Below are 27,996 nucleotides of genomic sequence, written 5' to 3'. Positions count from 1 at the left end.
AGTTTAGCAAGTTCTGTGCATAACTTCACATCACAGGAGCAAGTGCGTATTCCGCCCCCCCCCCCCCCCCTTCTTTTTCCTGCTCCTAAACGCCTCCTTCAAGTTTGCAGCTGGGCAGGACTCCAAAGGTGCAGCAGCAGCAACAACCCGGAGTTCAAAGTTAGCAGTAAATTGCACAACTTCCAGCTCATCGCTACGCTCAGTGACTATTAACAAGCTGGAAGGCGCTCAGGGAAAAAAATAGGGGAGAAGGGAACACCCTCGAATTGTTTGGGGATCGCTGATGTTATGCTTCTGCCGCTGGGATCATGGCTCCCTTTGGAAGGAATTTATTAAAAACCCGGCATAAAAACAGGTAAAGTGCGTGGGTACGCGGAGGAAAAGGGAGGGCGGTATGGGATGGATTGCTTTTATACTTTGATTGTTGTTCTGGGGGGAGGATGCGTTGCCCCGGTCCTTGCCGCTCCCTGCAGCTGCACCGCGGCGCTCACCTGCGGGCGGGCGCCGGGCCGGGGGCAGCGGGCGGCGTGTGCGGAGGAAGGGGCGCTCCCCCCCTGCCCCGGGCTTGTCTCGCCCCTCTTCGCTCTGTCTCCTTTGACTCTCGGGCAGTATTTTCAGTGAGGAGAAAGGTAGCTCTTCCCGACTTCAAACCTGCCCCGTCTAAACCAAGGCGGACGCTGGAAGCCCCCCGTGTTAACAAGGTGAGGCTCGGCCGGGGCTGGGAGGGAGGGCTGGCGGCCCTGGCGGGGGGGTCCTGCCTGCGGCCGCAGGGGCTGGCGGCCGGGGCAGCCTGGAGCCCCTCACCCGTGCTGGGAAGAAGCTCCCCGAGTCTCTCACGGCCGGGCCGGGCTCCGGGCCCTTCGCCGTCCGCTTTCCCCCCGTTTCCCTGGGAGAGCGAGCCGCAGCCTGCAATCGCTTAGGATCGACCTGTCCCTGAATTCGTCCGCTGTCTATGAGCCTGGGAGGCAGGAGAGCACGGGTCTTCCAGCGTGGGCAGGGGGCATGCCTGCTTTGGTTAGCCTTTAGTCTGAGCTGGACTTGACTGCCTATGGCTTTGGTGTATTGTTTATTGGGGGGGTTGGTGGGGTTTTTCTCTTGTTGGTTTGGGGTTTTTTTGCCTAGAAAACTATTCAGGGTGAGACAGCTGTGGTCCCTGGGCTGGCTCCGGCGAAGTTCCTTCATGGGGACTTTGCCCCTCGTGTTGTGCGTGCTTCCACATGTTGTGCACACCAGCTGTGAAATGAAGAAAAAAGGTTATGTAATCAATTTAAGTGCTAGGATGGCACTCGATTTATAAAGACTGTATGTGCTTGGAGTGGAGTAGGTTTGCTTGGCCCCTATGGAATTTACAGTGGCTGAACGTGTCTAGCTAAGACTGAACAGAAACTGGTCACTGAAGTTTTAGCTCAGTGGGAACTGAAAAATCACTTGTAATCTCTTCCCCACTTTGACAGGTGCTCTCCACTGAAATTTAGTTTGTATTTAAGGGTATGCAAGGGAAAACCTTTTCCAGAGGGAATATAACTGGATCCTAAAAAAGTCTTGTAAAAATGTCCTGATTTTTTTCCATGTTTGGCTTTTGTTTTTCATATTCAATATAGTGAAAGTTATTCTGGGGCAGCTGTATTTGTTGGGATTGTGTGAAAATACTAACTTAGCTTGTTACGTGGAATAGAAATCAAAAAGACTGCAACAGTCACAGTTTAAAAATAGAATACTATTTTAGAATTATTAATATTGTAGGTTACTGATTAAACAGTGTATTTTGCTAATGTGTCTGGAAATAGGAAAACTTTTATGTATTTCCCATGTGGCCATTTTATGTTTAGAAGATCTGGAAAGGTGGACATGAACTTTTACATGGACCTGCTTTTACCAAAGCTGTAAATTTATTAGTATTAAACCAGAAATTTTGTTACTGCCATCAATTACCTGAACGGTGTTAAATCATAAAGCACAGTTCCACCCTGTTCAGCAGTGAAACTGTTTCTCTTTTAGGACTTTGAAAATATCTTCATACTAATTGCATGAATCTCACTTGTTTGCTGATGTGACATTATATTCCTCAGGAAAAGAAAGTCATAATCTAAAGCTTTAAATAGGTAATACAAATTAACATACCAAAGGAACCATTACTGTGAACATCTAGCACTTTCTTCTCGGTTCACCCTCCTCCCCCCTCCCCCCTGAAAAAAATAAATTAATGCCTTTAATGGCAGAGAGGTGTTGTGGTAATAAGAAGGGGCTGAAAGTCTTGTGACTACAGAAAAAGGGGTGGTGGGGGTGGTGGCAGTGTCAAGAACAAAGCAAACTACCAAATTCTAAGATGTGTCATTATCTCAAGTATTTAAATTTCTGTGTATTTAACATCAGCTTTTGATTCTGAATTTTGAGAATGAAACTTTGCTTATGCAGTTAGTAAAAAGGGTCTTGTATGATTGAAGAGCTATGGAATAACTTTTTTTTTTCTTTATAATTGTATCTTTGTGAACTTGTTTGAAACTTTGAAAAGGAAGTTAGCTTAAAATCCTTGACACTGTTTAAAGCAGAAGTTGGGGAGTTGGAATTTGTGGCTCATTACTTTGTCTTGGTCTGCCTACCTGTAAAGAGGGACCAAAAAGGGACATACATATATGTATATCTTTAATCTGCTGCTTTGTTTATTAGATCTAGTGCTTGTACATCTTTTTGAGAAACTCGAGGTTTTTGCTTTTTTGAAGAAAGATATTAATGACCATTTGCTACATGCATATATAATTCTTGAGAGTTATCAGATAAGCAAATGAGGAATAAAATCTGTGCTTACAGGAGGAGGGTTTAAAGCTAAGTCAAGGCAGCAAAGGTAGTTGGAAGAAGAGCCAGAAGCAGAATGAAGACTTTACAGTCACTTGCTCAGGTAACAAGATGACACCTCTGTAATTAGTGCTTGTCTTGCAGCATTGCTCAGAGGTCCCAGATCAGGGCCCTGTTTCACAGTAGACTCTTCACATCCAGATCATAAAATGTCAGTCTCTACCCCTGAGACCTCAGAGTTTAAACAAAGAGGTTGGTCTAACTGTGTCTGTGTGTGTGAGGCATTTGAGCAGGAGGCGGGGGTACTTGCTCTGATGCCCCAAGCCTTTAGAAAAACTGAGATTAAATGTCAGGCAGACAAAACCTGTGCTGAACTGCTTCTAGTATTTGAGAGATCTTCAGCTAGTATTACTCTCCTGGGCTGCTGAAATCTCGCTCATGCAGAGGGACAGCACAAGGCCTAGGTAACCATTAGATCACCATAACGCCTGGTTTGGTTCCAGAAGAGCAGCTACTAGGAATGTGGCCCCAACATATTTTTCTTGGCCAGAAAGAGAAGAGTGAGATCTTGTTATCTTTTTCAAGAGTTATGAGGAGGTTTTGTACTGTTCTTTGACCTCCTGTGACAACCAGAAATAATGATAGTCCCCAGAACGTGTATGTGCTTGTCAGTGTGTCCCCTGGAGAGCAATACATGCAAGAGGTAGCGAGGCCATGCCGCACCCGCCTGCAAATCCCAGTGTGGTCAGCAGGGACGGGCTGTACCTCTGAGGCAGTGAAGGAAAAAGGACGGTTTCCTGCAGGACTAAGCCTCCATAACATGGATAAACTGAAAGGGATTTCTTTTTATACACATCTCTTAAAGGTGCTATTTGGAAGTGTGAGGAAAGCTCAGCTTGCATCACACTTTGGAAGTGCAGTGATGTGAGGAAATGCTCAGCCAAAGATGGAGTAAGGGGAAGGGCACAGACTGCTCTGCAGTTAAGGTGTAGTACTGATCTAGCACATTGTGCTGCACAGGGGCAGAAGAGCTCCTCATCCAAATACGAAAATAAATACAAAGCATATATACTTGTAGTGTTTACATACCAGGGTTTCACTTTGTATGTGATTTCCTGGTTGCTAAGTAGAACAGAAATTTATGCCCCATTGATTTTCTGTAAGATCAGGACTTCTCTGCTCTTGGGTGCTAGATTTGGTCACTTCTGAGAATGGGTCTTGGTTCACTTAAACACTTCAAATGTTACCCATCATCACAAGGATATCTGGATCTATCATTGTCTTATCTGCCCAGTGTTGTCACGCGAAGAAAGCTAACTCCACTGCTATTTCTTCCACTGAGGCCACTTCCTTGGGTTTTTCACATAAACCTTACCCAAACTTGTCGAAGCTCTATTGTTTCGTGCAAGTTGTAGCTGGGGAAGTAGCAAACTGAAAGAAAGAGGGTATAGATAATCTGCCTTCTTCACACAGTTGCTCTTGATGCTGTAGGGCTGTCCTGTTTAGGCACAAATAGCTTGAGAAATATTTTTTGCCGGTGTAATTCATGCTGGCCCTACGTTTACCACAACCATTAGTATTCTCTGTTGACATACAATACATCTGAACCTGGAGTACTGTTTGATGATGAAACAGTTGTGTTACAAATCTGTTGTTATTTAAATGTATTTATTGTTTTTGCTTTTCCTTTCCAGTTTTTGACAGCTTTTACTGTCAATGTTTTAGTGCCATAGCAGTTAGCATAATGTTTCTATATGGGAGGCAAAGGTTTTCTTTGCCTACTCTTTATGTCCGCCTCTCTTTAATCGGCTCATCTCTGGTTCAGAGGTAGAAAGACAGACCATATATATCCATTCATGCGTACGGATATAGAGGGAGTTCTTCCCATCCTGACAGTCAGAGGCCCCTCCCCAGTGAAAGAAACATTCAATTATTCTCTCAGGTTTTATATTACAGTAGAGAGTAATGAATTAGATTAGAGACTTCATCTATCTGATACTGACCTTGCATTACCATGTTCCCTCCCTTCCTCCCCTCCTTCAGTAGTTTCTCATCACACCTGGTTAGCGCAGTGATTCGAGTATTAGCTTGAACATCTCTGCTGCTGTACAGTTGAGTACGCTGCTGTACATTTTAAGCCTTGGTGAGGCAAAACTGAAAATGCTCAGCATTTAGGTTTGGACTGGAAAAGCTCTTGGAGATCAGCTGCTTATCTGAATGAACTGTGTATGACCTGCACTGTAAGTTTCATGGGATCATGTGAGATGTCTAATACTTGTCATCTTGGATGAGCATACTCGGAGAAAAGTCTATTTGAAGCTATAAAGGTGCTTTTTGATTCAGGACTACCAGGCATTTGGTATGTATGTTGGAGGGGGTAGATAAAACCTTGTTTAGAATCAGTGGTGCTATCTGTGTTAAATTTTTAGGTTGAAAAGATGGTGCTTGTTTGGTAATGGTGGAACCCATTCTTCTTTATATTTTTACTTTTCCTTGAGTGGGAGATGTATTTATGAACTATCAAAGGAGTTTTTACTTTTTGAGCCAGATTTCATGCATTACAATTTATTTTCTGGTCTTGCTTCTCAGCTTTGTCTCAGGGGTCAAAATGGTTGCATACCTTTTATAATAATCTTTGTACATATTTGTTCACTTTCAGGAAGAGCTTGTCATCTACCAAAACACAAACCTTATTTCTAAGGAGTTAATTATCTACTATTCCAGGAGGGTGGACAGCAATTTCATTCCAAAGGAGTAAATAAAACGAGTAATAGATACATGTAATACTACACCATCTAAGGAAAGAGTATTACTTAGGTTAAGCTGAAGCTAATCTGAAACACTAATATGATGTAGAACCAGGCTGAGAAGATGCATTTCAAAGAAACAGTGGTGTTACAGAGGAAAATTCTTGCTGGTCAGTGAGGATTTTCTATTTTACTGATGAAAAATTAGTATTTTACCTGCAGGCAAAAGGCTCAGATGTGTTGCTGAATGTGTATTGATTTCAGCAGAGAGATGTAAGTTTTTGGAGATAGGGATTTTTAAAATTCTAATAACTTCTATTAAAGTTGGTGACAATCACAGAGTAGTACCTCTTGATTGACCTACACTCAGACAATCTTAATTTTTTTGTTTTGTTTGTTTTATATGACGAATAATGACAATTTAAAAGTATGGTCTTAAACATTATTATTTGCAAGCATTAAATCACACATGCTGTACAAGCCTTAATTAGTTCATCCAACTGCTATATTTAGTATGTAGATAAATCCTTATTAATGGCCACTGAGAGGATGATGCAAGATAAAGTTTTTCTTTAAGACCACACGCAAAGTGAAGCTTAGAATGGAATGTTGGACGTGTTGGAACCCAGTTGTGTGCATAGGTAACAGCTATTATTGTCGCTTCTATTGTTTCTCTTATGTGTGACGATACTCCTAAGATGGTGACTTTCTGTCTTCTGCAGTGTTACCATGCTAGCAATTCACCAAGTATCACACAGGACACAACAGATAAGAGTCAGATGGTTTCAGGATGAAGAGTGACCAACCAAATGGAATTAGAGGGGAAAATAGATGACTAAATTCATTTGTGTACAAAGGCCAGAACCATCCTCTACAGAACACAGGTACTAAACAAATACAGTTCAGTGTAATTTCAGGTAGGTAAGTTATTGTATTACAGATGAATGTCATGCAGAGTTGTCTGAAAATTTCCATCAGATCAGTTTGCATCTGGTCTTTTTAAAAATCAAGTATTAAATACCTGTGTCCTCATTAGAAAAAAAAATTACTTAGAACTGAGTGCAGTACAGGTTTTATGAAAATTCTGGTGATGGCATTTTATCTTCCAGGGTTGTAAATTTTCCATGGACCTGCAAAACTCTTGCAATAAAAATCAGAAATTTTCATAAATCATTTATCATGCTTATGTGTTACAGATAAATATAAAAGTCAGGAGATGATTAGTGATTTTGGAAGTTGCATTTTTTTTGGAACCTTATCCAGAAAAAAACTTTTTTGAGCACCTTTCAGGAACTTGCCTCAAGTAGGCACCAGGTAGACCCACTAGTCGCCTTTTCCTGTCTCAACCTATCTAGAAACGCACTTAAGGTGCACGTGTTTTAATAGTGGTAATGATACCAACTCGTTTGTGACCTCAGACAACTGATAAGCATAGTTAGTTTTCCTTAGCTGTAATTTGGGTGATAATATTTACACGCCTCAGGAAAATAAGTAGGGCATGACTAGACAGTGTAAAATCTGTAGAACTGCAGAGTGTGAAAGCCAGTTAGTGGGAAAGGTATGAATAAAATCTGGGAGTTCCTTGTTTCTAATCTTTGTACAGTCCACTAGAGCTGGCTGCTGTGCAGACAAATGAGAATACACTGGATTGTTTAGGTTTGATTTCACATGATTCGCTGTGGAATTTTAAATGGTCTAAAATTTTTCATAATGTTAAAAATGGCTTGTGAGGAGGCTTGCAATGTCACAGAGAGGGAAATATATTAAAAAATGCCATGTGTATCTTAACAGATTTTGAAGTGGTTTTGTGAGGTCAACATAAGGAAAGAAAGTTAATTTTTAAAGCTAAAAATCAGAAAGGAAGATTTTCACTGGTAATGATAATAAAATTGTCATGTAATTATATTTTTAATTCTATGAAACCTAAGTCCTGATATAATGTAGGAGGAATGAAAGACACTAAACTTGGAAGAAAATTTCTAGTGTAAGTTTAGCACACCTATCAAATGCACTTTATTTAAAGATGTGTTTTGCTCACCCAACTTTTCCCTATTTCACTCCTGTCTGCCTGAGTATGTGTTTGCCTCTGTCAATTGGAATAATTTAATCTGTAGTTTAGATGATTGCTAGACATACATTTTTTGAGCATTAGCATTAGAGGAAACCAGGCTACCAAATTATTTCTTATGTTGTAATTTTGAAGGTGATGTAAACCTCTGTTTTCCTGGGTTGGGGTTGTTTTTTGGGTGTTTGGTTGTTTTTGGGTTTTTTTTATTTGGGTTGGTTTGGGTTTTTTTTCACATTCATCAGTCAGCTGCATAGTAATGCTAGAAGGAAAACATATTTATACAGAGGGTAGGTATTTGTTATAAACGAAATACCTAACCATAATATGTCTATTTTGACTGTCAAAACTGCCAGTCTGATTAATTATCTATCTTTATTTTCCAACCCTAGCTGTTCTCATTCATTAATGTAAAGAATTCCAAATTATGAATTTCTCACCATAATGGAAGATATAATCAGCTCTCTTGAAAAATGATATATTTATTTTGTCCTCCTTTTAATAATACAAAACTAACAAAGCTTAAAATAAATATGCAAAAGCATAACATTCCTGTGTTCAGGGACAAAAACAGGCTTAGAAAAATGTAATAATCTATTAGACCAAGTTGTGTTTTGATCAGGTATAAATATATTTACCTCACTTTAACTTGTAAGGATGCATGACCTTAGTGGAATGATGTAGTTGAGTGAAGACTACTAATTTTTAAGAGAGTCCGCCCTTGGGTCTTGAACCTGCAATTTGCTATGTGTTAATAGATTCCTTCATCCATGTGGAACACCTGACTTTGCTTTCCCCAACCTCCTCCAAATTCAAAAGCATTATTTTTACAGAGAGTCATTTCCACTTGTGGAAGCACATTTAAACTACAAAGTTTTTCAGAGCAACAGTTGGGGCACGGTTTTGATGACATAAAGGATGCCTCATTTGTCACAGGAAGTTACCAGATTCTGTTCACTTATCAAAGAGTGGTTTAGCGATATTTATAAATGCAGGATCATATGCTGATTTTCAGCTGCTTTTTTTTCTGTTGGTTTCATAATTTGTAAATTGGTGTTCTGAACTGTTGTTTCACTTGGGCATTGCCTGTTGACAGGTTCTGATTCCTACTTATTTAACTTGATTATTGCCTGTATCTCTCGGGGCCACCTTGTTGTCACTATCCCGTTTTACTGAAAAGCTCTGTACAAATACAGTTTTCTAACAAAAAAAATTAGGATTGGTATTGACTTTACTGCACTTTCTCAGACTTCTGGTACTTTAAGGTCTAGGTAGAGAACTAATCACATTTTTTTACTCATGAAGGTCACTACAGGTGTCAAAGATCTGAGTTATTTTTGGAACTGTAGAACTTATTTTTACTGAAACTCATACTGTTCATAAGATTCAGGTACATGGTAAAACACAAAAGCCAGGCCTCGTCTTACTCAACTTGAGCCATTGAGTATATATGTATCTAGTCATCTAGGTACTCTTTGTAGTTAATGGATACATCTAAACACTTCCAGAGGGCAATTCATTCAGCCTTAGACAAGCTTTCAGTATGAGACTAGTCACCCTTTTGGAGTTGCCTATCTTATGCCACTGATTACAGAGGAAGGTCAGAAAATTATCTTTGACTGCATATCTACATCTTAAATAGCTTAAAGTGGATGACATGAGCTCCACCCCACTCCCTTTCAAAGGGAAGGTCTTCATGGAGCATGCTCAGACTTTGTGGAGCACCTAATTAACCATCTTGTGCCATTCATTTTGGAAATTAAAAAGGGAATAGTGAATGGAGAGGTGAATTACAGGTGGACAATGTATGATTAAGGGAGAAGCATCCTAATAGCATGGATGTCTTCCCTGCCCCTGCCACAAAATTCCTACCTGATGTTGGGCAACTCACATAAACCACAGTTTACAAAAGTGTTTACTCACTGCATGTTCCTCATTTGCTAATTCAGTGTCCTGCAATCTGTTTTGCACAAGAGCTAAACAAAGGAAGTTTATGGATGTCCTGCTTTGGACATCTCTCTAGATACCAATTCAGTTAGCCAGAGTGAGAACTTTGAGTGGATAGCTTTGGCCTAAATCTTTTTGACATTTGATTTGTAAAAGGGAGTTCTCTCCCTACAAGAATATGTGGAGATAAATTCAACAGTGCGTCAGCTTGTGATGCAATTAATATCTGGTGACAAAAGACATATAACAAAAGATTAAATTAAAAAATGTGTTTTCTGTAAAAGGTAGTACCATACATAGGAGAGAAGATATAAAATGGGCACGTACTGAGCAAATGTAAGTAATAAGAGCTAGCTAGATTTATGAAGGAGATTTTGGTACTAAATGCCATTGTAGGCACCTAATACAAGCTTTATGAATTCTGATGTTCACAAAAATACGATTAAACCTTTAGGTAGTAACATTTTAATGGGCAGCACTCCTCAGTCACCTATACTCCCATCATGTCTTCCACTGGTCGTGAATACGCTGCAGTTATGTGCCTCCCTTACACATTACCAAAATCAAGAAGGTGACATGAGGTCCCATCTCATAGCCCTGCTCAGAATGTGTGCAACAACACACAAAGGCATCCTGGTGGCCAAACACCCTGTAGGATGCCCACACTAGCGTCTTCAACATATGTTTGTCCAGAAAGTCCAGTCAAGTTATTCTAAACTGAAATGCTTTCAGTGTTTCCTGTTGAAGCTGTCCCATTTTGTGCTGGCTTGTATGTGTCACAGTAACCCAGAGAAAGACGCGGATTCATGTTGAAGGTGTCAGGCTTTTGGTCATTGTTCTAATTAATATTGTATTCTTTTAATGCAGTGAACATCTCAATGCAGTCTAACAGTACCCAAGTCCCACACTTCTGTTTGTGTTTCTGACTAATTTAGGTCAGCTCCTGCTGAACTTGCTGGTGTCAGCAAATCCCGTTAGGAACTGAACTTTTCTGTAGCACTTTTTGTAGAAGTTTAGGTGTCCCAAGAGGGAATTATGAATTTCTGCAGTGGGGAAGACACCTGGAAATTGTAACACTTGGTGTCTGCAATGCCTCAGTACCTTCTGTGGATCTGGCAAAACTGAGTATGGTCTTCTGTATACATTCAACTGAGGCAGGGGTCCGATGTAATGGAAGGAACTCACCTTGCTGTGGATAAGCTGGAATCAAATCCATTTTCACTGAACTAAGTAGCATGGTAAACTTTAATACCAGTGCTTAAAATTAAGCATATTTCTTTCAGCTGAAGTATTTGTGCATGGTAGCCATATATTCAGTACATAAATGCATATATGACAGTTTGTGTTGTATGTGATCATATAATGCATATGTATAGCACATAAGATAGTGTCACATATCTTATAGACCTAACCTGTATCATCTACATCTAACGTACAATAAAACATATTACAACCCCAAATCATCATATATATAAACAATATGTGCAGAAATAGCCATTTCTGTAGATTGCATACATATGCATCTGCATATGACAAAACTGCATACATAAAAGAGTTCTTTAAAAGTCAGAAGCAACAAACAGAATGTGAACATGTCACAGAAGAATACTAAATATGTATATTTCTCCAAACATCACAGAATTGTTCTCATGGCAGAAGGAAGAATGCCTTCATTCAGCTGTTGCTGTGGTATTCGTTCAGCTTATAAAGTGCCTTATTAGAAGTAAACTGCCTTTTTATCCTCCCTGAGCTATGAAGTCATCTGCATTGCTCAGATGTTGAAAAGATCCTCACCTGCAAAGACATTTGGATATGTGAAATAAACACTGGATTAATTTGAATGTTGACTCAGTCTGACTTTCTGCGCAGCAAAGACAACCAGCAGTTTGCACTGTCCTTGTGGTGTCATGGCCCTCTTCGGATAATCACTATCCTTCCATGGATGTGTCTTGCAAAACCAGCCCCATTATTTCTTGGGCCTGCCTTGGTCTTTAGCCACAGACACCTGGCCTTGCCTGGCTTCAGCTGTGCCTACTGCAGGTTTTTGGCCCACACTTGGTCTCACAGTCCGTCACAAATCTTTTGCCAGGGGTTACCATCTTTTCAGCTGCATCAAATTTTTGAATTATTTCTTCCTAAACTGTTTAATCACATTCAGGTGGGTTATCTTAGATGGTTTAACAAGGCCTTTATCTTTATGGCCTAATTCATCATGACCTATGTAATCTGGAGGCCAGTCAAGCAGCTCTGTTCCAGTAGGAGGACTGTGGTGGACAACTGACATGGCTACAAGCCTCTTCAGGTGGCCCCAGCTAGAAACTCATTATCTCTGTTGTAGATCAGTTTTTGAGCTTAAGTCATGATCATTCAAATATTTTAGGATTCACATGGCTTTTTATCTGAATCATGGAATGTCTTCCCTCTGCAGTCAGCTTCCTTCATCTTCTCACAGCTAAAAATCATTTGCGTGTGCTGCTGGATGCTATTCTCTGCATATCTCTCTTGCCTACACTTTCTTCTTTACATTAATCCAGTGAATTTTCCATTACTCTCGATCTTTATGATCCAGCATTAACCTTGCTTCCAGACAGCAATTCCTCTCTTCTTGTCTTCACTGTCTCTATTGCTGAGCTGGCTAGAATGAGTTTCGCAAGCTCCTGTGCCACCTTTAGCATATTCCTTGCTAGGGCAGAGCACAGTCAGTAAGGTTAACAATTTATTTAATTTGTTCAGTAGCTTCTTTAGAGAGGATGTGGTGATATTTCAGCAACCCTATCAGCCTATGTATGACTAACTACATATTGAAGCATTAATTGATAAGCAATTTTAGAAAATTACTTGAAAGCATAAACTGCACAAATCTCTTGGATTGTGAATGGACACTAAAACACTTCAGGTTTCTTTTAAAAAAATTATGTCAACTCTTCTTGTTAGCATAATTATGTATCTAGTATTCAGTTTAGCTCTTTAGGGTGAAGATTTATGCAAAGTCCACTTAATCATCTCATCTTTTTTTCCTTTCATGTCTTCAGATGCTGTAAGTAATGGAACACATTTGTCACTGAATTATCTTCCAGAAAGTTCAAGAGGGAAATTTGGAGGGGGTGGGTGGGAAGAGAAAAATAACTGATTGTAAATGAGGTCTTGATAGAACCCCCTTTAGGTGACATCTTCAATATAATTTAATGAAAGCAAATGAAATGGGGAAGATCATACAGTACAATTTCAAAGTGGGGTGGTTCACTGTCTGCAAAATGTGTTGCAATAAATACAGAAGAAAATTAAAGCCTGTCCTTCCTTTCTCACTCCTGGCAAACTAAAGAGATACTCAAACTAGGTTTTATGATATACAAAAAAAGCTATTTTGAAAATCATTAGATGTCAAAAAGTTAAGAAAGGGTAACGTTTGATGAGTTGGCAGAACAGATCTAAAGCCTTGCTGTTGCACAAAGGGCAGTCCTCAGCCCCCTTTCCAGGCTCCTGACCACTCTCTGCCATTTCCTCTGCGCTGGTACTACTCTTACCTGATACATGGAACCCAACTCAGGGAGCACTGGTCAAAGAACAAAAACTGGGTTTCCTCTTTTTTTTTTTTTTTTTTTCCTTTACTTTTTTTTTGGTTTTGTTGTTGTTGTTGTTTGTTTGTTTGTTTTTTCTTGTCTTTGTTTTCTGAATTAGCTTGCTACCAATTTATAGAGCTGGAAACCCTTTGGTTAAAGTAGCAGAGCTGGCACAAGCAAGGAGATGGGCATGTCAGGTAGACATCAGATTGCCTAAATTACTTAATGATATTTTAAGTCATAAAATCACTAAGCTATAAGACTAGATTTAGCAGTAAAAATAGTATTTGGGATGATCACTTTTCTAAAGTAGTAGCCTTGTAAATAATTTTGTGTGTTTTGGGGATGGCTCTGGGGATGTTAGGGTGTTTAAAAAACAGAAGATAAAAATACTGATTCCTACAATGTTCCTTTTCAGAATCATGAAGTACAGTGCCCAAACTCTGAAATTCACCACAGACTTCAGCTAACACAGCTACAAAAGTAGTTCCAATAGGTAGCCATCAGGAAAAGACTGTAAGGAAAGAAGAGATGCTTTGCTGAGCCTGAGCTCAGCTTGAAGATTGGTGAAAAACTAAGTCCATCTGGACTTTCGTTCGTTTCGTTGTACATGAGGTTAGCATCTGCCTCACACAGTGCCACCAGGAGTAGAGGTGCACTGAACTGTTTGAGCCATGCACGTTGTATAAGGGTTAATAAGGAGGTAACCATCCCAGCCTCCTTTAGCTCAGGGAGTATTGGAAAGGTGGAATGAAATCTTATTTCCTTGTCTGTATCTTGTTCTTTTCTTCAACTTACCTAATCATCACTGGTCTGCAGGTAGTGTGCTTTATTCACGTTTTGGCAGTTCAGGCCCAACCTCAGAATGCTTTGTGTGTTTATTTCTTCACTGAGCAAAATATCAACAAACCCAGGGGAGGGAAATAGTATACATTTGCCTTTCAACAAAAGCTGAACTCAATTTCATGGGACAACAAAAACAATCATGCTTTCAGCCCTTGGAATTCCCCTCGTCTCTTTGATCTCAGAAGCTCATAAACAGCCAGGGTGCTTCTAAAAGGCAATTAAAAAAATTCTAATGGGAGAAGTTAGATAAACCAAATTTCTATTAACTGTAATAGCAGCTCTAGCTTTATCATTTGGAAGCCTGTATTCTGAATGTGACATAAAGTGTTCTGCTTCCTCTGTATTATTGCAAGTGTTGAAATTTTAGATGCATTCTGTACATTATTAATAGGAGCCCCATAAAGCTTGTACAGTGTAACCAGTGCTTACATTTGCATAGGCACTTAAATAGACACAGGAACAATACAGAGAATTGTATTTTTGCAGTGTAGCAAAATTCTTGTGGTAGATAAAAAGCAGCATCTTCTCTCTGTCAGCTAGCAAGAACTACTCAGTGCCCAAAATCAAGGTGTAACACTTGATGTATTGGTATTCCTAAACTTTGAATGTTGCTTTCTAACACTAAGCTATTTGAAATTGCCCATCTTCCAGTTCCCCCCATTATGGTCTAGAGAATTACTGCCACTGAGTATGTCAGTGACTCTTGGTTCTGGAGTTTTCCCTGGATTTTCCATTCCAGTAGCACAGCTGCTTCCTCAGCAGCGGTTGCAATATACACATCAAAACATGTTTTCCCAGTAAAGCAAATTGTTAATGTTATTGTTGCTCATCTTGGAAAATATTTTAGTGGACAGCTTTCCTCTGTTCTCAAACCTTTGCTGTGTCAGGCCAGCCACCACAAATACAGACCTGATACGATGAAGCTGTTACCTTCCATGGCATTTTGTGTACACAGCACGCTTGCTGATGTTACTGCAATTCCAAATATTTTTTTGACTAATATCCACTTACCAACCTTATGACTTTGAATATACAATGGAGGAACGATGATTTGTCTAACAGGAAGGCAGATTTAAAGTGTAGATGTAATTTATAGAGAATGTGTACCCTTAGGGAGAGAGGAATAATTTCAGATGTAAGACAGGAAGAAAAGGGCAGGGGAAGATGCAGTCTTCATCTGAATGGAGACTGCAGCCTTTGCTTTTGCGGGTAGATTAAGTGATTGGGAGCATAATCATGGTATAGGGTAGAGCTAATAAGTGGAGGACTTTGTAGCCTTTTGGTCACCTTTGCTGAAAATCTGCACTTGGGCTTTACAAATGAGATCTTGCAAAACAGTATCAGCCATGGGAGCAATGACACAGTCATGTCATTATTAAATTGGGGGTGCAGTGAGAGTGCAGGGCGGTGTTCAGGAAAATCCGTCATAACTACCACTCTTATCTAGTGAGCATGATGTATAACTCTTCTTACAATGTCTTTTACTTCTTTCTGTTAGTGCAATGTTCTGACTTAGTGGAATGTCTTGGCTTATTTTCTACATCGTACAAGCTCTGCTATCCATCTACTTACCAGATGATAGAGTTATTACTCAGTCCTTGTTGCTTCTTCCTGTTGGCTTCTTTTATTTCTATCTGTTTGAAATACTGTCAGAGTTTTTTCCTTTTTTTATTTTTCTTAAATATCGGTGCCTGAACAGGCACCTGTGTCCAAGCAGTGCAGTTATGAGAATGAAGTGCATGATTTCCCATGGGATTTTTACTGGTCTGACATTTCAAGTCAGTAAGAGCTCTGCTGTGAATGACTTATTTGTAATAAAATAATTGTCTTAGAGAATTATTTTTCAAAAACTGTCATAACTTTCATTTTATTTATTTTATGACAGAACAGTACTATCCCGTTCCGATTCTAATATAGTATAAAATGATTGATTGAACAGAAATCTCAACCATAGGTCATTGCTGAATTATAATGTATGCAATTTTGTATGATATCTAGCTGAGGTGATGGCATTCTTTTGCAGAAGGGATTAAGGAACTAGTTATAGTTTTCAGTGCGCAAAATAATTGATATAGGACATAACTTTCAACAGCTGTTGCTAATTAAAATGTTTCATAAAGGCTTCCTGACAGTATGGGAGTCTGAGTTAAAAATTTATGCCTTTAAAAAATAATTACAAAATGAACATAAACTTATACAAGGAGAAATGTGTTGTATGTAGGTAGTTAAAATAAACTTTGTTTAAATTGTTTTCTTGTTTCAAATATCTGAAATATTTCAATTAGAACATCCAAACTACTGTGTATATGTTTGAAAACTAGGAGTATCTAGATGCCTAATTTTTTTTTACTTTTAATAAATGCTTATGTACATTTTTGTAAAGGAGGAAGACTTATAGAGCAACATTAAATGGATACAAAAACAGATGGCAGAGAGAAATTAATTTCTTTTGGAATAATTATTTTGTTTTTGCAAGTTCTGTGGTGTTCTTTCCAAGTCCTCCTGCTGCATTGGGACTACTCTGATTATCTATATCAAGGCGTTTTATTGTTATTGTAGTCAAAGTACTAATCCTGCCTTGCCATGATGCTTTTCAACTAGACATTGCCCTGACTTTTGTGTGATGCAGAAGGGAAGAAGGACCAAGTTTCTGACATGTCATGTATGGACATTTCTATCTCCTACATAATGGACATTAACTGTGCCTCCATTAATACTGTTTTTGGGACAGGTGAAGGGGAATAGGAATGCAGTTAGTTAATAGGCTGTCTTGAATCCCTAAGGCTTTGGAGTAATTCCAGCTTCATAGGGTGCTTGATAGAGTAGATACTTCCTCATTGCTGCCCTTAGGAAACTCAGAAGCATGTAATCTACTTAGGCAGGAGGCATACTGAGTATAAGATTTGGCCTTTATTGCTTTTTGAATGACTTTACAGAAGGTGACAGAAAGTTGAGAAAAAAGGTGTATTAAATGTGGATAATCTGAATAAACTTAGTATGAACTTTTAATATGATCCATTTTTTTCTGAAAGGTTGAAATACTTCTGACCTTACCTTTCATATGGGCTGTGTAATTTTTTATAGCTTTAATGCTTAAACTTGCTGTACAAAATCTGTTTGGATCAAATTAAGTTAGTCTCTTCCAAGCAAGGGCTGCAACACATGGCGCCAATAATTTTACTTTTTTGCAAATTTCACAGATAAAAACCCCACAAAGCCAAAGTATCTTTTGATATTTTATTTCAAAATTATCATCCACTGTCTCATATATGCTTTTATTTTTATAGATATATATATATAGTAACATGCTGAGGTTTTGAAAAATAAATAATGAAAGCAATATAATATTATCATTTATGTATGGAATGTGATGACTAATAAACTAATTAGCCTTTATACACCTTGACATGTAAAAGTCATTGGTATCCAGAGCTCTCAAATGACATGTAGTGTGTGTCCTGCACTACAAATGCAGGTTGTCTGTATGAAGTAGATATCCCTGTAATATTGACCTCTCCTTATTTCCAGCAAGTAAATAGAATTACAAGCCATCAGATTTCTTTGATAGGTAGTTATAGCCCAGATCTGACACATAGAGATAACAATGTTATTAGCGAGTGCTTAACAAGGCATGTGTTCTCTGGGCTCTTGCACATGGAAGAAACATCTATGGGTGCAGAGCAAAGAGAAGACCATAGCACAAATACAGACTTGCCAGGATCCAAGTGGGCAGATTTACATTCCCCAGCAGCATGCTCAGACACCACCCACCCCCTTGAAAACACTGGATTATTCAATGTTTTTGTGGCAGAAGTCTTATTTTCCTCAGATGTTTTATGCCATTGTGTCACACCTTTTTCAAAAGAGCAAGTGGCTCAGCAGCTCGGCATTCTTGGCTGGAAGATAGGTTCCTGCTGTGCAGCATGGTAGGCAGGAGATGAGGCACAGAAGTCTTGGTGATGGGCTGGGAGTGTACAGCTTGAGAAAGAAGGGGGAGCCTGTTGAGAGACGCAGGGAGTGCAGCCCTGCCTGGGTCTGCCTGAAAGTGTTATGTTTCTCAGTGGACTCTGAAAGTGGACTCAGGAAAGCACTGAGATCCCAGATACCAAAGAGCTAGGCAAGGACTCCACTGCAAGAAAGCAGTAGGCAGCAGGAGGGTTGTCTCTTAAAGCCTTTTTTTCCCCCCTGGCTCTGTCACTTAGCCACTTTCAGTTTCTCCATTGAAGAAGTGAATTGTTCTGGGTGGTATCGTGGTAGCAGTTTGCGTCTTAGAAGTTTAGAAGCACTTTGATCTTGCTCTGGGGAGGTCATGACAACAGCATACCTACCTGAGAGCTGTGGTCAGCTGAGGATCCCATCATGGCAGCCCATCAATCGTAAACCATAATTATCTGATTTGCTGTAGATTAGACTGTGTGTTCAAATGCACTATTGAGAGGGTTTATACTGTCAATAGGAGGCTGTTTATAGATTATTGTTCTGTAGCTCTTCTTGCATTGCAAATGACTATCATGTCATATGGCTTTCTGTGTCTTCTGTACGTTGAAAGTACAGCATCAAAAAGAAAAAAATAGATTAAGAGAAGAAAAGATCTCCTCACAAGTACAAAATCTGATTAATTTGCTACACCAAAATGGTCTAAATTAGTTACATCATCTGCTAGCATAACACTAGAAACAACCCTTTGGACATAAAGAATTACTAATTACAGATTATGTGCCACTTGCAGATGCAATAGTGAAAGAAAAAATGGTGACATTATTACACTAAGTAATACAGGAATATTCCAACCCACAAACGTTTTTACTAACAGATATAACTTTATGCCGTCAACAGTAATTTAATTCATATATAATATGTAAAAGCTCTTCCATCTCTGAAAATTAAGACTATAAAATGTAATTTCTCACAAGAATTGGTGAAAAAAATGACAAAGATATTTCACACGAATGGCTTTCCAGAATGATCTTTTTGATGGCAAATGTATACATTATCAACAGTTGTACATATTTTCAAGAAAAAGATTAATGTATCGCTATGTGTGCTTTTATTTTCACCAGCAGATTTTTTATTCCCTATAATTTATTTTTTCCATATAGATTTATTTATCTGTATAAATTATTTCAGTGACTGGGAGGAGACAACTAATAAAATGTTTGTTCATAAACATAATCTCAAGTTTTAAATAACTTTCCTCACACAAAAACTTTGAGTTGGTTGCTCATGTTGACTTAAAATTGGATCTGTTGTTCATGTTGATTTAAAATTAGTAAAGGCATGTCCTACTGTGAAATTTCTAGCAATTACCTAGGTATTTTTGAGTTACTCAGTTTCATTTTTCCTTGGGGGGGGTGTGTGTGGTGTGGTACATCCAGAAGTACGGTAATGTTGAGAAAATTTTATTTTCCTGTGGATATCTACAAAGAATTTATTACAGTGAAGGGGGAGAAGAATTTTATCTATGTTTTTTTCTCAGCAAAAACCAAATATTCTTTTAGTGTCAACAGCATTTCAGAAACACTGTGTTAAGCTGCTAAAAATGTTATATGTGAGTGATCTAGTCCCAACAGAATATTTACTGGAATTAGTAAGGAAAAATGAACATCTTATAGACATGAAGGTGAAATTCTAAAAAAGTAGGTGCATCCCCTTATCTGATTGGCATGATTGTTTGTAAAACTATATATCGAATATTTAGGAACAATGTTAAAATTTTTAGGAAAGCAAAAAATTTATGCGTTTGATATGTATGTTTTTGTGCTGGACATCCCTTAAATTTAATGAATATCAAAAGTGCCTTCCAGCATTTAAGCTATCTCATATTTTGACTTTGTGCAACATAAGTACATGTTTTTATTTTGTCTGTACATTGCTGGAATGTATTACCTTTCTTCCCTTAGGCCTGAATGGTAAATTAATGAAGTATATATCTGATGTGCAACAATCAGCTTGTGCTGAGGCAATCAAGACTTTGTGTGAGGTCTATAACATGATTAGAATATATTTTGGGGTCATCATGAAGAGAAGCAAAGAGTAGAAGGCATTAAACTAACAATAAAAACAAACAAACAAAAAAGATTGGAAATGTACTTTTGACCATTCTGAAGTTTAAATTTACATCTGTTCCTGAGCAACAAGTGACTTTGCAAAAAAAGATAGACGTGCATGTTGTTAACATCGAGGCTTTAAAATCATAGATGGATAAATGGAACGTTTCAGTGATCAGTTCAAGGAAACAGAATTCAAGCCAGAACTGAAAGCTTTAAAGCCTGTTTACAGCAACAGCAGTAAACTTTTGAAAAAAAATAAGTTGCCTAGCTAGTTTTGAAGAAGTTGCTACTGGAAATGTTTTTCAAGGAAGCCAAACATTTAAAGTGGAAAAACACTTTAGCTATTACAAATTCTTATTACAAACTTTATAAGTTATTGAAAAATTATAGGTGTTTTGGTTCCTTTAGAAAACTCCAGGATGTGAAAGGCAAGGAACCAGTAAATATGAGAAGCTTGCCTCTTCATTAAAATGACTGTCTAAAAGCAGCTCTTGTTGCTGAATATTGACTATTTTACTATTACATCTCAGGGGAAAAAAAGTTGCTGCCAATGACCAACATTTATTCAAGACAAGGAGTTACAAACTGCATTACATTTTGCTTAGTACTGAAAAGACTTAATGGATTTCCATAGAAATAGTAGTAATAAATCGAACATCAAATGGAATAGTCAGCGTCTAAACTAAGCTGTGAAGTTGTAATGTGTAGGTCCCACAGTTATGTTTATTAAATCTACTGTTGTCTGAGCCATTCTTGCTAAATTTCTCTCAGATAATAAATGAGAATCTGACTGGCTTCCTCTCGCCTGTATGTAGCTACCTGAAAATGAGGAGTTTAGTTTAAGGGAGCCACATAGGTCTCCTGTAGTTAATGAAGGAGAGAAATAGCTTAATTTGAGGATTATCCCAATGGTCATAAATGGTTTTGGCTGTGGTGGTATTCTCCTTGGAGGTCTACTCTCTCATGACAAAGAGGAACTTTAATGGTGAATTTATAAAGAAATCCTAACTTTCAGATCCCTGAGTGAGATGAATTCCACTTCATATATGCAGAATCTGCTCTCCACTTTCTATGAGGAAAGCACAGGTTAATGAAAGATGTTTCCTAGTATTAGCATCTTCTTGCATCCTGAAAGCAAGTCTTTAATAATTATTATGCTGTGACGGACACACTGAAGTTTCATTTATGTTTGGCACTACCTGAATTAACTATGATTAAAGAATTATACAATAAATTTTACTTAAAAGGTTCATGGTAGGCCACATCAGTTTACCATTTCTTTAGTGGAACATAATAAAGAACACTTTTGATTTTTTGGAAGGTATTAGAATTCCATGGCACTGTAGGATTATAAATGACTTGCTAATTCTTTTTGGTTAGAAAGATCAAAAATTTAGTGAGGCTACTGAATAAAAATGAACACAGTATAAGTTTTGACAAACACATGGAAAAAATAATGAAAGAATTTGCACTTTACAGTTCTGTTTTAATCCAAGAATTAGTGATGTTCAGAATTTTTTTTTCTTCTCACCTTTTCTGTAAATGTGACAATATAATTATAAGGTGTATGTTACATATGCTATATGTACATACATGTATAAGCTACTTGAGTTCTTTGTGTATCTGCACATGAATACATTATCCATTCATGCAGCCCCACTATTAGTTGTGGACTTCAGTATGTTAAATATGTTATAGATGAAGTAAAGAAGAATCCTTCCCCAAAAAACACACCCCAAAACACTGGGAGATAAACTGCTAAAAAATTATTGGTAACAGTAATTTAAGAACGTTGGCTTATATCCACATTGTTTGCACAGATCCTGTAGAGATTGCTTTACAATAAACAATGTATTTCCACCAGAAGATTCTTAACTCCTGCTGAAGTCCGTGGGAATTCCATTTAAAAAATGGGTATAATAAAAGTATTTATCAGTACACTAATACTATGGGATATTTAGAGTTTTTCAAATTTATGTGAAGATTTACTAATATCACAAAGAGAAACTGTCTTCATAAGAAAGCTTTAAAGGAGCCAGCAGGAAAAGAGACAACAAACTTCTGCTTAACTCATATAATCTGTTCACACTGAAAATATTGACTAGGAGAAAATATGGCAATTGACAAAAAACAAGAAAGAAAAGAAAGTAGGAAGAGTTTCAATGTGCAAACAAATTGTGTAGGGCTCCCAAAAGTATGGTAAAAGACTGAGATAACACTCTCTAAAATGTATTTATTGATTAAAAAAAACCCACCAAACCCAAAAACTAACCAGGAAAGACATACAGAATATACCGCCTTAAAGTCCCAATTTGATATTTCTTATACTTTTATGTCTTTTTTTTCTTTTTTCATGTCAGTACATTTATAAATTGAAATTCAGTGACTGGTAATACACTTTTATTTCTAGGTCAATTATTTATGTATCAGTAGTGAATATGGTTTGAGACACTGCATTTTTGATAATTAATTTTACATAAATTTATGCTTAAGTTATAATGTAACTCTGTATTTTATTTTTTTATTCCTTTTATATCTGTAGTGTAAAAAAAGTTATTTTACAGCCACAGCTAACTTATGTTGCAATTGTCTATTTATGTAAGTTTTATTTAACTATCAATCCGTCAACAGATAAAAATATTTCGATAGCATCATGTGTTCTGTAAACCTAAAACCACTTACAGATAGTGACTTTTAGCATGTGACATACTTAACAGTAATGCTGTTTAATCTCATATCATCTTTCACTCCCTCTCTGCTCATTTAAACTTGAATATTTCTGTTTCTTTGTGCCATTTTGCCATTTTCTATGTCTGTGACATATGCTTTCCTATTTTGAGAAGTAGTCTGTGAAAACATTGTTAATCTTCTGAACACCAGTTTTAAAAAATAATTACTGTAAAAATGATGGTCTGTAAGAGGGAGCTATTGAAGTGGGACAATGATGTCATTACTCAGAGTAATCTACCAAAACACAGATTTTACAGAGGAATGTTCCAAGACCTGGAGCAACGCAGTCGGACAGAGATCTCCTGTGCGATGATACTAATAAACTCACTCTTGTAGGTTTTATTGGTATTCATTTGCAGACTCCTGTCTTTTGAGGATCATTGCCTTCTGGTCAGAGTGGCACCTAGAGCTGAGTCAATCATAGTTCAATTTATTAGATTGCAGTGTGTCTGTAGTGTTGTGTAATAATTCAGAAAAAGAAACAAGTTGGATTGCTTTAATAATCATAGGGTATAACCCTAATTAAGCCAGGTAAAACTCCATTCCTACTACATCTCAAAAGACTAGAAAAGTGCTGCAAATAAGCAGTCCCAGATAGAACCAAATGTCGTTTTGCGCCCTTTGAATATTGTCCAAATTTCGTGAAAATTGTCATTTTCATTTTCAAGCTTTCTCTGTCAAACTGGGTTAAATCTCATTCATTCAGTGAAATGGAAGTGATATCGGAAAATCCAAAGAAACACCTTTTTCCTCAGGGATTTTATTGTTTTATCATTTTAGACAAGAGGCCAAATCACCAGGTTTGGGCAAGCGACAAATTATGCATGTGGAGGCTAGAGGGTGGGAATATCCTGGGTTTCGCAAGGCCACTCTGCCAATGTAGGCATATGGCGGTCCAGGGCTACTCAGAGGGGGAGAAACTGATGAGTTAACTGTGAACTTCTACATTTGGTCAGATGTATGGCTTTCTAGGCTCCATTGATTGTATTGATTAGACAGCTGCAGTAGCCGCAATGGGTTCTTAGACACCTGAAGTTAGGTATATCAGTGTATAAGAAGGCACTATCTGCTAATGTCAAGTTACACATTCATTGGAATTCATAAATAAATAATAATTAAAAAAAACCTTTATACGTTTTCGGGCATTTCTGTATAATTACAAAGGTTATAAAATGGGGACCTATATAGGTATTCTCTTGCAGTTGGTATTCTCTCACAACTCACTGAAACTAAGGCTGTTTGGTACTTCAGGAAAAGCAACACATTTCTTGAGACTTGTCAGTGAAACATCACAGTAGAAAACAATGGTGTTTATGCTTGTATGGGTACAGGTGTGGCAAAAGAGCTATAGAGTTATCCTGTCATCAAGTTCTTTTAACTTAGATGTTCAGTTGTCTTTTCTCAGCCCATCTATGTGCAGTACATATTTGGAGGCATCGTTCTTTCCTTCAGAAGCCTCGGTGATATTAAGAGCTTACAAAAGTTTGTGCAGTGTCAGTGTGATGAGAACAGAAATGCAGATCTAAAAGCTATGTTATCCTAAAACAGTCTGGAAATGTAATGCAGATTACCAAAATCTATCACTGATTGTTAATAAACACTTAAGTGTACAAAACCTAAATTTGATAAATGACATTTTGTGTGAGATTCTCATCCAGCTGGACTAGTAATAATCTTAAAGCAGTAGCTGAAATAGGTGTGGTTTTCTGTTTCTTAATCCAATGATATTTCTTCATGTAATTTAAATAAGTATATTGTCTTGTAAAATAATATGGGAATTTTTCAACGTGGTAGTCATGTCGGAATTATTGTTATTATTCATACAGTTTGTGACATTGATATGTAATTTATATTTGGTCTCTTCTTGTTTTCCAGGTCTCCCAACAAGGACATGGCTTCAAATGAAAGAGAGATTGTGGTTTGGGTTTGTCAGGAAGAGAAGATTGTATGTGGCCTGACAAAGCGCACCACTTGTGCAGAAGTCATTCAAGCATTGCTTGAGGAACATCAAGCAACTTTTGGAGACAAAAAGGTCCTTTTTGGAAAACCTAGTGATTACTGCATTGTAGAAAAATGGAGAGGCTCAGAGCGAGTACTTCCTCCCTTGACAAAGATTCTGAGACTTTGGAAAGCCTGGGGGGAGGAGCAGTCTAATTTGCATTTTGTGTTGGTAAAGTCAGATGCTTTCCTCTCATTTCCATTGTGGAAGACAGCTGAAGCTAAGGTAGTACAAAATGTAGAAAAACAGTGGGATCTCAGTCCAGCAAATTACATGAAGATGTTGCCAATAGATAAGCAAAAGAAAATTGTGAGGAAGACTTTCCGGAAACTGGCCAAGCTTAAACAGGACAGTGTTCAGCAAGAGAGAGATAACATGGAGACACTGATTCATCTGATCATTTCTCAAGATCATACCATTCATCAACAAGTCCTTAGAATGAAGGAGCTAGATATGGAAATTGAAAAATGTGAAGCAAAATTCCATCTAGATCGTGTGGCCAATGATGGAGAAAATTATGTACAGGACTCCTATTTAATGATCAATCCAAGTGAGGCTGAGCAGCAAGGGAGTAGGCCAGATGATCAGAAAAACATGCATGACTATTTGAGCAAAAGTGATGGAATTTTACAGGTTGAAGAGAGACTGAAACATCACAAACAATTAATAGAGAAGCTATGTGCTGAAATTGAAAGAGAGGTACACGGTATATGCACAGAAAAAAGTGGAGACGATATTCACACAGAAGGAGCTGCTAATGCTGAACTGGAAAACTCAGATTTGGAAAGTGTAAAATATGAGCTGGAAAAAAGTATGAAAGACGGTCTGAGAATCAACTCATACCTGAGCTGCATTCAGAAAGAACTTACATACAGGGACTCACTGCTTCAAAAGAAGGAAAAAGAATATGAACTTCTTACAGAAGAATTTAATTTACTACATGTTAAAGACAACATCGAAACTAGGCTTCCATCAAATGAAGAACCATCCAAGGGCAGTGGCATGTCCAGTAACAGCATTGCTGTTCCTGACTTTGTTCATAGAGTGACTAATCTGGACATAAATGATACAGACTCTGACACTGGAATCAGCTCTACACACAGTCAGGACTCTGAAATAACTTCAGGGGACATGGTACTGTTGTCAACATAGTTGAAAACAGTCATGCATTTATGAAAAGTTATATTTTGGAGGATATTTATAAGAATTAGTAAACCTTGTTGTCTTTGAAGTTCAGCCCTTCAAGATGTTAAAACTGTGGCACTGCTTTAGCAAAGTAAACAGTGTCTATTTATGTACTTCAAAGTATACTTGTGCTAAAATGCATGGGCAGTCTCATGGGTTAACTGCTAATAGGCGCAAGGTTGTTGACTTAGATAAACCAGGACAGACTGTTTAGACCTTGTAATGTTGATACTCAGTGAAACAGGAGCATTCTGACTGACTTGGACCAAAAGTCTGGAGATTTGATATCCCCTAATCTTTGGGTCCACTTCTGCGTCTCTTTAACTTTTTAGGAATGTGAATTAGAGATTAGATGAAACTAGACAGAGTGCTTGATTTTCTGCTCTGTTACATTAGCTTTATTCAGCTGGAGTTTCCCTGCCATGAAGCTGCTGTAAAAGAATATATAATCGAGCATATAATCTGTTAAAAATAGTTTTTATGATATTGTAGGACAAAAGAAATGCAATTGCATTTAAACTGTGTATTTAAATTTAGTTTTGAGTTATCAGGATGATATTTTCAGAAATACCCAAGCCCCATTTTAAAAATTATCTTACACACATAGGTTTTTAATTTCCAGTCTCTTTCAGCAGCGTTTAACTGCTTCTAAGATCCTTGAAACCCCTACTTATCTGTTGTTACTCTGTAGTTGCCCCAGTGATGCTTAAGTCCACATAGTTCCTGCCAGTGGGCATGTCAGAACTGCCTACATCCTGCTTGTGCTAGACGCTTAAATCCCAAGCTCACACCTAACCCCAGGGGCATTTTCAGCAAGGCTTTCTCCTGCCTATCTCACCAGTCAGATCCAGTGTCAGGCCTCCTCAGATCATGACTACCAAATAAAGCATAACAGAAGGGACGGGCAGGAACCAGACATTTTTGGCTCTGGCTAGATACTGTTTCCCAATAGCCAGGTAGTTACCATTTTAACACAGCAGGTAGGTTGTCAAATCCTGCCTCATGCTGTTTTGGAGCAGGGTTATGGACCTGTAAATCCTACTTCCTCAGTGAGGACTTTGGGGTACAGCTAAAGCTGATCCACTTTATATAGCTAATTAAATATTGGGCCCCAGGAAAAAAAAAGATGGAATGCCAAACATGAGAATTTTACAACTATATGGTTAAGTCAAGTAATTTCACTTAGGATGTATAGCTGGTCTCAGATCCTTCTCCAGCACATTGCTGTGAATCCAAAGTGAAGGTGTATACTCAGTTATCGAAAAGGATTTCTAACTGAGCTAGAAACTGTGCTAACAGAGAGTACATAAGTAATTTCTGGGTTGCCATGATTATATTTTGCAGATCAATCTGTTTCATGCTTTTGAGTAAATGAATTGAACGGAGAAATAGTTACAGTGTTTCTAAACAAAAGTGAGCTCTAGCAAAATTCAAACAGATCCTGGATTTAAAAGCCTACAAAGTAAATGAACAGACAGTACCTAAAAGGTATAAATGTAAAATACTTTCAGATACACTGCTTTCCCTTTCTGTGTTTTTCTTAAATGTCTGTCATCCGTCTGTTTTCTAAAATGACCAAAGTGCTAGAACTACTGATTAGCACATATTTGATGCAGGAAAAAAAAAAAAAAAAGTTAAAAAAAAGAAGGAAAAAGAAGGAAAAAAAAGAGAAAAAAAAGAAAGAAAAAAAAGGCCTTTTCTAAAAGAGTAATTTTTGTGGGTTTTTTAAAGTTTTTTTTTTTAACCTTGGATATTATAAATAGTTTATTTTCCAGGAAAGTGTGCTAGCTGCCTTAATATATTTTGTGTTGTGTTTTTGTCATACAATGTTATTTTAATACTTCAATAACAATATGTCATATTTAGACTCATCAGCTCCGATGGAAACATAAATATGTATCAAATATATTATCTTATCATCGTAATAATTTATTAACGCAACTCGGCATCTTTTGAACTCTGTGGTATCACTGACAAGTAGTAAGCTAAGAGCTTCGAACGTTGGGAGTAGGCTAATGTATTCTATGAGTTCTTGTGAATTTAGCTAACAGTTATGTCTAATGAGTTTTTTTTT

At 37.8% G+C, this 27,996-nt stretch overlaps 1 protein-coding gene across 4 annotated transcripts; it reads left to right on the top strand.

Moving 5' to 3' along the window:
• The first annotated feature begins 2 nt into the window (after positions 1-2).
• RASSF9 (Ras association domain family member 9) lies at positions 3-27,996 on the top strand. Of its 4 annotated transcripts, XM_027815406.2 has the most exons (3): positions 3-355; positions 6,263-6,424; positions 24,614-27,996. In XM_027815406.2, exons 2-3 carry the CDS (start codon positions 6,372-6,374, stop codon positions 25,887-25,889), a joined length of 1,329 nt encoding a protein of 442 aa, XP_027671207.2. In that variant the 5' UTR covers positions 3-355; positions 6,263-6,371; the 3' UTR covers positions 25,890-27,996. The 4 variants fall into 4 exon arrangements, with proteins under 4 accessions (XP_027671207.2, XP_027671206.1, XP_055568595.1 ...); XM_027815405.2 differs by lacking the exon at positions 6,263-6,424 and having other exon boundaries at positions 12-355; XM_055712620.1 differs by lacking the exons at positions 3-355; positions 6,263-6,424 and adding an exon at positions 449-701.

Source organism: Falco cherrug, chromosome 5, assembly GCF_023634085.1.
Source record: "Falco cherrug isolate bFalChe1 chromosome 5, bFalChe1.pri, whole genome shotgun sequence".
In the NCBI taxonomy this organism is placed as follows: domain Eukaryota; kingdom Metazoa; phylum Chordata; class Aves; order Falconiformes; family Falconidae; genus Falco; species Falco cherrug.
This window is presented reverse-complemented; position numbering and strand designations above follow the sequence as displayed.

Bases quoted from the DNA above. Each gene is read 5' to 3' on its own strand.
- RASSF9 (XM_027815406.2), top strand. From the start codon at position 6,372: ATGACTAAATTCATTTGTGTACAAAGGCCAGAACCATCCTCTACAGAA. The intron at 6,425-24,613 runs GTACTAAACAAA...CTTGTTTTCCAG, and splicing joins CCATCCTCTACAGAACACAG to GTCTCCCAACAAGGACATGG.